At 42.4% G+C, this 14,624-nt stretch overlaps 2 protein-coding genes across 2 annotated transcripts in view; one reads left to right on the forward strand and one right to left on the reverse strand.

The window, feature by feature from the left end:
• The window catches only part of LOC127911058 (uncharacterized), a 441,684-nt gene that overhangs the window by 208,798 nt on the left and 218,262 nt on the right, over positions 1 to 14,624 (reverse strand). The gene's annotated exons all lie outside the window — the stretch shown is intronic.
• On the forward strand, positions 10,286 to 13,727 carry LOC118402315 (angiopoietin-related protein 3-like). The gene is made up of 7 exons (XM_035800422.2): positions 10,286 to 10,910; positions 11,245 to 11,355; positions 11,472 to 11,595; positions 11,790 to 11,903; positions 11,985 to 12,080; positions 12,348 to 12,620; positions 12,832 to 13,727. The coding sequence occupies exons 1-7, from the start codon at positions 10,395 to 10,397 to the stop codon at positions 13,041 to 13,043; spliced, it is 1,446 nt and encodes a 481-aa protein (XP_035656315.1). The 5' UTR covers positions 10,286 to 10,394; the 3' UTR covers positions 13,044 to 13,727.

Here is a 14,624-nt window from a genome sequence, read left to right on the forward strand (position 1 = left end):
CACAAACTAACGACACATCTTATTGACTTACTCAAAATAACATTCAGAATTCCATTAAGCAGAAAGAGATGCCCACAGAGCCATAACCACAGCATTTCACATTCACAGTGTTCATAACACGGATGGAAAAGGAATTAGCGAAGAAAGGCTCATTTTCCATTACACACACAGACCACTGACTCCGAAAGGGATTGTGGTTTTACTGAGGGCAAAAAAAAAAACATTTTATTGGACAAAAGCACTGCTGACTGACCACATACTGCAGTGTACACAACAGAAAACTCAGAGCTGCTTTAGTTGGTTATGGCAGCTACAGTATAAAGAGAAGAAATCATCCTAAAGTATTTAAAAATGTATTGCATTGGAAGGTACTTGCACATGAAGTGTGAAAATGCTAATATGCACTGAGTATACAAAACATTAAGAACACCTGCTCTTTCCATGGCATAGATTGACCAGGTGAATTAAGATGAAAGCTATGATCCCTTATTGCTGTCCCTTGTTAAATACACTTAAATCAGTGTAGATTAAGGGGAGGAGACAGGTTAAATAAGTATTTTCAAGCCTTGAGATAATTGAGATATGGATTATGTGTGTCCCATTCAACAAGACAAAACATTTAAGTGCCTTTGTATGGGGCATGGTAGTACGTGCCAGGCTCACCTGTTTATGTCAAGAACTACAACACTGATGAGCTTTTCACGTTCAACAGTTTTCCTTATGTATCAAGAATCCTCTACCACCCAAAGGACATCCAGCCAACTTGACACAACTGTGGGAAGCATTGGAGTCAACATGGGCCAGCATCTCTGTGGAACGTTTTCGACACCTTGTATGTAAGAGTCCATACTCTGATGAAGGGGGTGCAACTCAATATTAGGAAGGTGTTCCTGATGTTTGGTATACTCCGTGTAAGTATCAATGACTTGCATTGGATTTGTGCCAGAAATGCTAAAACGTTACCATTTGAAACAGTGGCCAGGTAAACAAAACCAAAGCATGGACTGCTGTCATACCTAGTCTATAGGCTTCTTACAAGGTAAGGAAACCAATATGTCATTTTGTCATTTGGGTGAACTATCCCTTTTATGTGCTAATGTAGGCTAGTTGAAGATCATTATCTTTTGATTTGTACCAAGACAGCAAATTATGTTGAGGTTTTGTTTTTACCTGTACAAATCCTTGTTCTGTCTACTGTACATGTATTTTCAATGTAAACTTTCCCCTTTTGCCTATCTTGTTCATTTGCCGAGAATGCCCTCTAGTGATGAAAGGTGATCATCACATAAAGTTGTAACTAAGGTTAGTAGTTAAATATATATATATATATATATATATAAACAATATCCCAAGGTTTGGTGTAGAACAGTGGTTCCCAAACGTTTTATAGTCCAGGACCCTTTCAAACATTCAACCTCCAGCTGCGTACCCCATCTAGCATCAGGGTCAGCACACTCTCAAATGTTGTTTGTTGCCATCATTGTAAGCCTACATGAATTAAACATAAGAATGAGTGTGAGTTTTTGTCACAACCCGGCTCGTGGGAAGTGACAAAGAGCTCTTATAGAACCAGGGCACAAATAATAACATAATAATCATAAATCATGTTGCTCTTTATTTAGCCATCTTACATATTAAACCTTAGTTGGTCATCACAAATTGTGAATAACTCACCACAGGTTAATGAGAAGGGTGTGCTTGAAAGGATGCACATAAACTCTGCAATGTTGCGTTGTATTGGAGAGAGTCTTGTGAAGTGGGGCAAATCATTTCCCACACAGTCTGTGCCTGTATTTAGTTTTCATGCTAGTGAGGTCTGAGAATCCACTCTCACATAGGTACGTGGTTGCAAAGGGCATCAGTGTCTTAACAGTGCGATTTGCCCTGGCAAGATACTCTTGAGCGCAGCCCAATCCAGAAATCTAGCAGTGGCTTCTGATTAAATTGTTGCAATTGCGCACCCAGGTCACTCCGGTGTTTCACTATATCACATTTGACATTTTCCATAAGCTTGAGTTAATTTGCACACAAAACAAATCATACAATGATGGAAAGACCTGTGTGTTGTCCTTGTTAATGCAGACAGAGAAGAGCTCCAATTTAATCATAGCCGTGATTTTGTCCCGCACATTGAATATAGTTACGGAGAATCCCTGTAATCATAGATTCAGATCATTCAGGCAAGAAAAAACATCACCCAGATAGGCCAGTTGTATGAAAAACCTGTCATCATGCAAGCGGTCAGACAAGCGAAAATTATGGTCAGTAAAGAAAACTTCTCGTCTCTCAATTTTAAAAAATGTTTCAATTCTTTGCCCCTTGATAACCAGTGTATGTTGTAAAAGCATGATGCATAAAATACACGAGAGTTCAGGGGCCTTGCTTCAACAACGTTGTCCATTTTCACTGTAGTGTCCAAAACGTCTTTCAAGCTGTCAGGCTGTTCCATGGCATTAAGTGTCACAACTTCCGCCGAAGACTTTCACCTTGTTCGGGCGGCGTTCGCCGTATGCGGTCGACGTCACCGGTCTTCTAGCCATTGCCGATCCACCTTTCATTTCCCATTTGTTTTGTCTTTGTTTTCTACACAGCTGGGTTTTTTTTTTTTTTTACCTTTATTTAACCAGGCAAGTCAGTTAAGAACATATTCATATTTTCAATGACAGCCTGGGAACAGTGGGTTAACTGCCTGTTCAGGGGCAGAAGGACAGATTTGTACCTTGTCAGCCCAGGGGTTTGAACTCACAACCTTCCGGTTAGTAGTCCAACACTCTAACCACTAGGCTACGCTGCCGCCCCGTTTCATTCCCCAATTACATGTTCATGTATTTAACCTTCTGTTTCCCCCGTGTTTTTGTGCATGATTGTTTCTATGTTCATTCGGTACGTTTTGGCTGTTTTTTCGACGGGTGCTGTTTAGACCCGTGCGTAATTGATTACCGTTTATCGTTGGTCAAGTGTATGTTAACCTTGTGCCTTTATTTTGAGTAAAGTACGTTGCTCACTCATTCTGCTCTCCTGCACCTGACTTCATATACCAGCTACACCCACCTTCTGACAGCAAGATCCTCTCGGGGGATGCTGCAGTGTACCCAAGTGGTGTCAGGAGCAACTGCTTGCACGCACGTTACCACTCCACTATGTCTCCCTGTCATGGCCTTTGTGCCATCAGTACAGATACCAACAGATCTTGATCACCAAAGTCCATTTGATGTCGCAAAGCTGTCCAGTACTTTAAAAATATCCTCACCTGTTGTCCTGGTTTCCAGTGGTTCGCAGAAGAGGGTGTCTTCCTTATTTGGCGCTCTGCAATTTCACTGGATGTTGTCAAATCTATCCCACTTAACCGGATTGGCGTGTGAAGGGATCACTAAGAGGTTAATTGACCCCCCATAAACGTAACAGACATATACCAGGAGCTGTGCCAGGCCGCTGTTGACTCATCCAGCTGTAACGCATAGAATTCACTAGCTTGTATGCGAAGCAGTAATTGTTGCAAAACATCTCCTGCCATGTCACTGATGCCTCTTGAAACAGTTTAGTTTGATGAAGTCATTGTCTGTATAGTTTTTTGGGCCTTTTCCCCCAGTACTGTCCCAGCCATATCCGCGGCAGCAGGAAGAATTAAGTCCTACACAATAGTATGGGGTTTGCCTGTCCTAGCCACTCGGTATCTCACCACATAAGACGCTTCTAGCCCCTTCTAATTAATGGTATCTGTTGCTTTTATACATGTCTTACTACTCGAAAGTCGTCTTAATTCTCACTCAAAAAACTCCTGTCGCTTATTTTTCAAATTGGCATGTTTCGTTTCTAAATGTCTGCGCAAGAGTGAAGGTTTCATCGAGTGGTGAGATAGTACTTTTGCACATTTAACACACTGTGGCTGAGGAAAGGCACAACTAACAATATAAGTGAACCCCAAATCAATGTAGTTCTCATCATATTTGCACCTCTTCGATGGTCCAACGTCCCTGTCTGTTCGGTGCTTTCCCGGGTAAGGGGGCAGTAGCTTTTCGGCTGCATCAGATTCACAACTGTCATTGTCCATGATAGGTGGGCTAACAACACATGTAGAATTACTGATGCTAGCATTGGATGTGCTCGTGGAAGCAGAACAACTTTTGTCATTGACAGGTGCAGGTGTAGTACTGCTGGTAGTAGCAGTACTACCAGTAGAGCAGGTATGTGTCTCTATGGACACCGGCCTTACTTTTCTTTAACCATTTATCCATTTTCGAGCAATCAGAATGAGCAGCAGCTACGTTTGGCTACAGTGGAATTCCTGTGAGAGAGTAACGGTTAATGTGATTGGATGTAAATTATTTGACATTGTGTTGTTATTTCGCTGAACACTACTGTAGATGGTTTGATTTGATTTTTGGCAGTGAAACAAGGTTACTCAGGCGAGAAAAACACCTCACCCAAATGCATAGCCCCGTTGGAAAATCTGAATGGACTGTTATTCAGTTTGGGAATAGCCGGTGTAGAAGATGTTCAATCGGGGAGATTGTTGCTTTTACAAGGTTTACATGTGATACTGGTAACACTTTACCTAACGCCTGCTCTATAACTTATTTTAAGCATATACTTTATGAGCCTTTATAATTGAGGCTTTAGGTAAAAGTGTTACTGTGATGATATTTGTGGGTGACTTTTCAACCCACATTTAGTCAGTATCAATAGCATAGTGTGAAAACTGAAAATAGAAATTCTATTGGAAGTGATACACAATCAATAGGTAGGTGCCATTGGGTGTGACAGTCCCAGCAGACTCCTAATTTGATGTGCATTATGTAACTCTATGCTACTGTAGGCCACTGTGGTTACATATTGACTGTGTTGGTATAGTCCTCTATGATGTGAATGCCTCCCCTTGATCGAAAGTTCACAGACCCTTAAACACAGCTGGCCTTTTCAACAAGAAGGACCAATCACAACTTCTTTACTAGAATCCACACCCACAAAAGTATTATATGAACTGTATGTGACCAAATCTGTGGCCTTGTGGTTACTTAGGCACACTGAGACTGGAAGCATTTTAGGAATTACAGTTGAAGTCGGAAGTTTACATACACCTTAGCCAAATACATTTAAACTCAGTTCTTCACAATTCCTGACATTTAATCCAATTAAAAATTCCCTGTCGTAGGTCAGTTAGGATCACCACTTTATTTTACGAACGTGAATTGTCAAAATAATAGTAGAGAGAATTATTTATTTCAGCTTTTATTTCTTTCATCACATTCCCAGTGGGTCAGAAGTTTACATACACTCAATTAGTATTTGGTAGCATTGCCTTAAAATTGTTTAATTTGGGTCAAATGTTTCGGGTAGCCTTCCACAACCTTCCCGCAATAAATTGGGTGAATTTTGGGCCATTCCTCCTGACAGAGCTGGTGTAACTGAGTCAGGTTTGTAGGCCTCCTTGCTCGCACACGCTTTTTCAGTTCTGCCCACACATTTTCTATAGGATTGAGGTCAGGGCTTTGTGATGGCCACTCCAGTACCTTGACTTTGTTGTCCTTAAGTCATTTTACCACAACTTTGGAAGTATGCTTGGGGTCATTATCCATTTGGAAGACCCATTTGCAAACAAGCTTTAACTGATGTCTTGAGATGTTGCTTCAATATGTCCAAATAATTTTCCTACCTCATGATGCCATCTATTTTGTGAAGTGCATCAGTCCCTCCTGCAGCAAAGTACCCCCACAACATGATGCTGCCACCCCCGTGCTTCACGTTTAGGATGGTGTTCTTCAGCTTGCAAGCCTCCTCCTTTTTCCTCCAAACATAACAATGGTCATTATGGCCAAACAGTTCTATTTTTGTTTTATCAGACCAGAGCACATTTCTCCAAAAAGTACGATCTATGTGCAGTTGCAAACCGTAGTCTGGCTTTTTTATGGCGGTTTTGGAGCAGTGGCTTCTTCCTTGCTGAGCGAGGAAGAAGTTTTACTGTGGATACTTTTGTGCCTGTTTCCTTCAGCATCTTAACAAGGTCCTTGGCTGTTGTTCTGGGATTGATTTGCACTTTTCACACCAAAGTACGTTCATCTCTAGGAGACAGAACGTGTCTCCTTCCTGAGCGGTATGACGGCTGCGTGGTCCCATGGTGTTTATACTTGCATACTGTTGTTTGTACAGATGAACTTGGTACCTTCAGGCATTTGGAAATTACTCCCAAGGATGAACCAGACTTGTGGAGGTTTACAATTATTTTTCTGAGGTCTTGGCTGATTTCTTTTGATTTCCCCATGATGCCAAGCCAAGAGGCACTGCGATTGAAGGTAGGCCTTGAAATACATCCACAGGTACACCTCCAATTGACTCAAATGATGTCAATTAGCCTATCAGAAGCTTCTAAAGCCATGACATCATTTACTAGAATTTTCCAAGCTGTTTAAAGTCACAGTCAACTTAGTGTATGTACACCTCTGACCCACTGGAATTGTAATACAGTGAATTATAAGTGAAATAATCTGTCTGTAAACAATTGTTGGAAAAATGACTTGTGTCATATACAAAGTAGATGTCCTAACCCTTGCCAAAACTATAGTTTGTTAACAAGAAATCTGTGGAGTGGTTGAAAAATGAGTTTTAATGACTCCAACTTAAGTGTATGTAAACTTCTGACTTCAACTGTACATATAAAGTGCTGTAAGTAAACTCAACAAAAAAAGAAAAGTCCCTTTTTCAGGACCCTGTCTTTCAAAGATCATTCGTAAAAATCAAATAACGTCACAGATCTTCATTGTAAAGGGTTTAAACATTGTTTCTCATGCTTGTTCAATGAACCATAAACAATTAATGAACATGCACCTGTGGAAAGATCGTTAAGGCACTAACAGCTTACAGACAGTAGGCAATTAAGGTCACAGTTATGAAAACTTAGGACACTAAAGAGGCCTTTCTACTGACTCTGAAAAACACCAAAAGATTGATGCCCAGGGTCTCTGCTCATCTGCGTGAACGTGCCTTAGGCATGCTGAAAGGAGGCATGAGGACTGCAGATGTGGCCAGGGCAATAACTTGCAATGCCTGTACTGTGAGACGCCTAAGACAGCGCTACATGGAGACAGGACGGACAGCTGATCATCCTCGCATTGGCAGACAACACCTGCAAAGGATTGGTACATCCGGACATCACACCTGCGGGACAGGTACAGGATGGCAACAACAACTGCCCGAGTTACACCAGGAACGCACAATCTCTCCATCAGTGCTCAGACATTTCGCAATAGGCTGAGAGGCTGGATTGAGGGCTTGTAAGCCTGTTGTAAGGCAGGTCCTCACCAGACATCACCGGCAACAACGTCGCCTATGGGCACAAACCCACAGTCTCTGGACCAGACAGGACTGGCAAAAAGTGCTCTTCACTTACGAGTCGCAGTTTTGTCTCACAAGGGGTGATGGTCGGATTCACATTTATCGTCGAAGGAATGAGCATTACACCGAGGCCTGTACTCTGGATGGGATCAATTTGGAGGTGGAGGGTCCGTCATGGTCTGGGGCGGTGTGTCACAGCATCAACGGACTGAGCTTGTTGTCATTGCAGGCAATCTTAATGCTGTGCGTTAGAGGGAAGACATCCTCCTCCCTCATGTGGTACCCTTCCTGCAGGCTCATCCTGACCTGACCCACCAGCATGACAATGCCACCAACCATACTGCTCGTTCTGTGAATGATTTCCTGCAAGACGGGAATGTCAGGAGTTCAAAACCTCTCTGACAATAACAGCTAGTTTTCAGTTTCCCCCTCCGCCTTTAGACCACTCCCAAACAGTCATAGCAAAATTATTGCTTGAGAAATAGTTTATCTAAAAAGCTATTTTTCCAATTTGGATGGAAATCTATTAAACATCAAATACATATTAGAGTTTAAAGATCAATTGGTCAAATCAGGTTTTCCTCAACGAGTCAATTTTGAAGCCTAATTTACTGTTTAGAGAACGCAACACCACGATTAGCTATGCAAAATGGCTACACTGTATAGTTGCGACGCTTTACAAATGTTGGCAAAATTCCACCCTGATTGGGGTGAGTAGCTGCTCCTGCATCACCACCCTTAGCGGAGCTGCCAACAACTGGAAGCATGTGGTTTTCAGGAATACAGCTGATTCAATCTAGCTTCCTTTGCCGCTAAAACACGAATGTGGGAACTCCACTCAGCCTTTTCTACCTTAGGTTTCTGCATCACTGACCTTTGGTTGGTCAGATGCTGCTTGAGTAAGACCTGTTTGGTCGAAATGCGTTGCAGTGATATAATATGGTCATCTGGTCCTACTTGTATACTGTATATTTTTGTAAATAGTTCACAGCATCATACTCGTTGCCTTTGTGTATTTTTTGTATTCCTTTGGTTCCACAGTCAAAAGACGACAACAACCAAAAGACTGTTGACATTTTTGCGGTGCAACTACATAGGACATCCATTTTGCATAGCCAATTGTGCTTAATGTTCTTGGGGTTCTTACTATTAAAAAGCATGATCTGATACACACCCAAAAATGTCTGTGGAGATGCTGACTAAGGAAGAATAAACTGTATAAAAATAAAGAAAATCACCCACTACCCAGCTAGCACATTTGGATCTTTGGAAGTTGTGGGAACGTTTGTTTTTGGTTTCACATTGGTTGTGGGAACAGAAGCCATATGTTTAATTACAGGAATGTTAAATGTTTTTTAATTGTTCTGAGAACAGAAGTGAAAATTACACCTGTTCTTGGAACATTTATTTTTTTAGGTTGCAGGGAGGTTCTGAGAACGTTTTTATCTGGTTCCTTAAAAGTTTTCCTGAGAGGTTTTATTAACGCTCTGAGAATGTGAATTCTAGGTTATTTTGAGGGTTTTGAATAACTTCCATTAACCTTACACTGAGATGTTTCAAGCACAGATAGGACACATGGAAATAATTTGCTTAGGCAGTAATCATGCAAACACATATATTTTTTATTGTGGCACGGCATCAGTGAGATTAGAAGCTATGATATTATGTTCTCTATCCATGGAATTAGTCAAGCTCTAAGAAATATATGGTTCTCAGAATGTTGTGTGCTAGCTGGGATATCACCTCTACTATACATGTAGCAGTATCAGCTGTATCAGTAGGAATGATTACCCGATTTTGTAGGATAGATGCACAAGTAGAAAGGAATGTCCGCAACTCTGATAAGCTCCCATGGGGATTTAATCAGACGCACCAAAAATATGTCACGGTGATCTCAGAGTGAAATGTTGACCGTACATTCTCAGTCATTGCAGAGGGCTGCCATTAAAATATTTACATTGCTTACATTTCCAACCTTAGTTATACATCATTGACCTTTTCTTGGGTAAAAAAATAGCTTAAACAAAATATTGCAAAACTATAGGACAATGTAGGATCTTAATTACACCTGTATTGTCGTAGCAAAATTATCCGGCAGCAACAGGATTTTAACACTTTGTCATTAATGTTTCTTGATCTGTGGTTAGGCTATTAGCTGGTCAAAATGAGGATACATGAAAAGTGCAGCAATGTTAATATAACTGTTTTAGTGTGGGTTGTCATTGAATTTATGTACATCTTGAAGCTCATCTGCATTTCCTGTGGCGCAGGACATTTCTCAGCAACAAAATAGTGATACAATTAAGATCCTACACCTGTAGGACATGTTACACAATCAATATAATGTGTAAACTGGGTCATCAGAAGTTTACAACCCAGCCTCATTAGTAACTCTTTCACTGAGAGAGACAAACAGACCCTTCATTACCTGCGAATCTCCAAACTTGAATGATATGAATGTCTATACAAAGGAAGAAAATAAACTCAAATCAGATGTAACATTTTATGCACAGATGTTGTTGATAATAGTGCACACTGTTCCAAGTGCAAATATATTTTGGGACTTTGGCCCCACCATTGAGAACCAACAACAATTTATTTGGGCATCCATGATGATTCACCGACTGGGACACTGAAGTGGACATTTTGGAATAGCCATTTGTTGGGGGCTGCTGGTACCAGGCTGGCACACCAATGTGTTTTGTACTGAACATTCCAATTGATTGCATCACACACAGCTGCCCACTCAGTTCTTTTGTTTGGAATTTCAGAATAGAAGACTGACATAACTGAAATAACTGACTCCAGTCATTTCAAACAAAGCCTATAATCAAAGGGTTAAGCTCTTTTGTAAACTGGACTCCTGGATGCTGCAGCCATATTTGCAGAAGCAAATTCAGTTGAGACTAAGTCAGTTAATAATCTACCTCATCCAAGGCAACCTATATAGTTTCCCAGTACTGTGTCCTGTGGCGTCTTTTCAAGGGAAGAGGGGACTCAAAGTGGCCGGCTGGCCAGCTCTACCAACAACACGAGACGGTATAAAGACAGAAACAACCAACATCATGAAGCTAACGCTAACATTTATGTTCGTACTTGTGGCTTCTTGGACAATGGTCCTCTGCAGCAAGGGAGAGCCCATGTCCGAAGACCCTCCCCTCCTTCAGGTTCCCGCCGTCGAGGCCCGCTCCCGCTTCGCCGCTCTGGACGACGTGCGTCTCCTGGCCAATGGTCTCCTCCAGCTTGGCCACAGCCTCAGGGACTTCGTCCACAAGACCAAGGGCCAGATCAATGACATCTTCCAGAAACTCAACATATTCGACAACTCCTTCAACCAGCTCTCTGTGCTGGCCAGCGAGATCAAGGAGGAAGAGGAGGAGTTGAAGAAGACTACGGTAGTACTCAAGGCCAACAACGAGGAGATCAAGAGCCTATCGCTGGAGATCAACTCCAAGGTGGAAAGCATACTGCAGGAGCGTAGCCAGCTTCAAAGCAAGGTGGGCGGGCTGGAGGAGAAATTGAGCGGCCTGTCTCAGGGCCTGGTGCCCGCCGAGCAGCTGGCTGAGATCAGCACACTGAAGGTGAGTCACCCCAAACCGACCTTAATCCATGGGGAAATGCTGTTTTGAATTGAGCATGGGGTTAAAGCTGATTAATATTCTCAAAAAACTCACAAAATTTCCATGTAGAATATTGGTAAAGTTTACGGGGAATTTTTACATGATTTTCAGACACTTCAACAAACCTCAAGAAGGTAAATTAACTAAAGTCGCCTTTGGTTCTTTTACACACAGTAGCGATTAGCCTACTCCATTTTTCTTGAAGTGTAACAGCACAATACTACCAGATAGACATATTGTACCCAATGATAAATATGTCTGGAGAAATGATCCTGTCCCATCATGTGTCCCTCAGGATGTGATCCACACCCAGGAGAGAAGCATTGCTGAGCTGCTGAAGGCTGTGAGAGAGCAGAGCGACCAGCTTGTTCAGCAGAGGAGCAAGATCAAGACTCTGGAGGAGAAGGTAGTTGCTGCCATAGTGCAACAAATGATGTAGCTTGAGCCTTACAGTCTTCCAATCATGACAGCAGGCAATTGACTACATTTTTATAGCACAACATTATTCCTTCACATTTTTAGCTCACCTATAACCCTTCCATGCAAGAGACCATTGAGAAACCATCTGACAACTTCCAGTCTGTCACGCCAGACCTCACTGGGTATCTGACCAACACCTCTGTAAATGGCAGCTTCGACATGACAGGTAAAGGTGGCTTAAAAGCGTCATGATTCTTGATTTGTATTCTTGACGTCTTGACGTCTTGATTTGTATTCCCTTTAGCTCATTCTTTGGCAACTGTTACCGTTTTAGGGGCCCTACAAAACACAATGTTTGAGGGATTGATCCATCACCCCTTAGTGCTGCTGATTGACTGTGAGTGTGGTTGTGTGCTACAGATCTCCCATCAGACTGCTGTGAGCTATTTACCAGGGGCGAGAGAGCCAGTGGAATGTACACCATCAAGCCTAACCAATCCGAGCCCTTCATGGCCTACTGTGACATGGATCAAGGTAAGACAGACAACGAGTAGCGCCAATGCTGTGTACTAATGTACATTTATTGATGAAGTATTTCCTGTTTCCTTTCTGCAGATGGAGGGGCTACTATAATCCAGAGAAGGAAGGATGGGTCCGTGAATTTCGATCAGAATTGGGAGAAGTTTGAAAACGGATTTGGAGACTTTCAAGGTGAGTGATCGAGTTGTGAGGTGCAACGTGTATTTTCTCATGACCAGTGCACCAGGCCAGAGTACTCAGTGCTTTTATTGCTGCCATCACCTCATGTGCCTCTGTGTGTGTGTGTGTGTGTGTGTGTGTGTGTGTGTGTGTGTGTGTGTGTGTGTGTGTGTGTGTGTGTGTGTGTGTGTGTGTGTGTGTGTGTGTGTGTGTGTGTGTGTGTGTGTGTGTGTGTGTGTGTGTGTGTGTGTGTGTGTGTGTGTGTGTGTGTGTTACCAGGGGAGTTCTGGCTGGGTCTGAAGAAGGTCCACTCCCTGGCTAGTCAAGGTGACTCTTTCCTGAACATCCAACTGGAGGACTGGAAACAAGGCAAACGCTTCATCGAATACAACTTCTCTCTGGATGGACCAGAGGCCCACTATACTATCCACCTCTCACAGGCATCCGGAAATCTGCCTGATGCAATGAGCAACCATACCGGTATGAAGTTCTCCACTAAGGACCGGGACAATGACAACCTTGAAGACTCACACTGCGCTTACACCTACACAGGTACAGTAGTGGGGACTGGGGAGGACAACATTTTATGGATGCATGGTTTATCGTAAGGCTCAAGTACAGGGTTTGTTCTGAATTAAATTATTTATTGAAAGATTTTCATCTAATTTATGAAGAATATGGTTTTGATGGAACATTAGTTTGAATGGAGTTTGCTGTTTTTCACACCAGCATCAAGTTGAACTAATCCTCTGGGCTTTCGCAGGTGGCTGGTGGTTCAACGCTTGTGGAGACACCAATCTGAACGGGAGATACATCCACGTGAGATCCAAGGGACGTTCAGAGTGTAGGAGGGGAATCCACTGGAAGCCCACCAGAGGGGCCTCCTACTACCTCCGATCCACCCAGATCTCCATTCGCTCCACCCCCACCACTACAGCCACCTCAACCTCCTCAGAAACAGGCAACTTCCGCTGAGAACAAACACAAGACGTATGGACAGAAATAAGACATTGACCAAGCTTTGGCAAATATACATGTGACTGACAGTCCCTGACAACAAGGCCTTAAGGAGATTTAGGAGGCCCGTTTAGTCAGGTCTCTTCTGTCGACTGCACAGTGGGACCACGTTGATTAAATAGACTCTAAGCCACTGTTTATCTTATAGCTAATCTAAAAAGAACTCACTTCTCCTCTTCAGCATTAAAGGCTTTGGGACACAAGGAACCAAATGAATTGTCAAACATTTTTATACTCAGGTTTAGCGTTCTAATTTTTGGGCTAAATTGATTGATAACATACTCCTATTGTTACATGCATTTGTGGAATCCTATAGAGTTCTTGTTTAAGCATTGGAAACTATGAATGAATGGTGGGCGGTATTCATACCTGTGATCTGCGCACAAACCTCGTAAATATGCAAAACATACATAATTCTTTCATATCAAATTTGTGTTAAACGTGCAGATCTTAAGTCTGAATATAACCAGGTATGAAGTGGTGAGGAATTGGATGGACAGCACACAGGCATCCACCTTAATGACAGCAGTTATCACCAGGATCTTAGTCACATTGACTCTCAGCACATCTGTACTGTAAATACTGTCTTTTTGTTACTTGTCACATTTTTACAGTTCTGGAAAATAAATCATATTTATGACACTTCTGGGTGTGGTTCTGAATAATTACCCTCGAAAAACTACAACGGTATTTCGACTATGCCGAAAGACTAGCACAAATCATTGGATTTCTAATTAGCTAATCAGCAGAAACATGGCTATCCAGTTCAAAGATCGGAATGTCTATATGCCTATCTATGTCCACGTCTATCTATAGCCGTTAGTAGCTATACCTGTAAATATACTGTACCCTAAAACCCCTCTCTATTCAAGCCTTTACACAGTGTATTATTACTACTCAATTCAAATGTACTTGAATGGACTTATCAGAGGTTATGGGAGGGGTGGGAGTGTCATGATTGGCAGAATAAGTTTAGCCTGGGTACCAGTCTATTTAGCTAACACTCCTCTCCTTGTACTTCGTGTCTTGTTTCGCAATGACACAAAGTGCCAGGAGTGGCTCGAACAAGTTGGCCCCTTTATGTAAACACAGGGATGGCCTTCGGTGAGGGTAGGACAACATGGTGAGTGTCCGACAGGTACTTCCCCTGTATACACTGTTCAGCCTTGACCTGAAAAAAATAGCCGATATCTCAACAACCTCTGTTGAAATCAGACCTAGAATTTATATTTTCGTACCAAGCTAATGAGAGGACATCGTGGGGCAGCAGAGCCCTATAGCACAAGTAGTTTGTCCCCCCCCAAAATTGTGCACCTGTACTTGTCACAAGACAAGTGGAAAGAAAGACCCCCGTAATGTTGGCGATGCAGCACTAGCAAAACAATATCCGACATTAGCCCGATGAAGCGGCAATGCATTCTACTCTCAGAGAAGAAGTTGACCTTTCACACTGGTCAGCAACTAGTATTACCACCACATCTCAATCCTGTGCATCAGCAAGTCAATTCAAATCAAAACTGACCCCGGAATCAGTGCTCG

Source organism: Oncorhynchus keta, chromosome 23 (assembly GCF_023373465.1).
Source record: "Oncorhynchus keta strain PuntledgeMale-10-30-2019 chromosome 23, Oket_V2, whole genome shotgun sequence".
NCBI classification, from domain to species: Eukaryota; Metazoa; Chordata; class Actinopteri; order Salmoniformes; family Salmonidae; genus Oncorhynchus; species Oncorhynchus keta.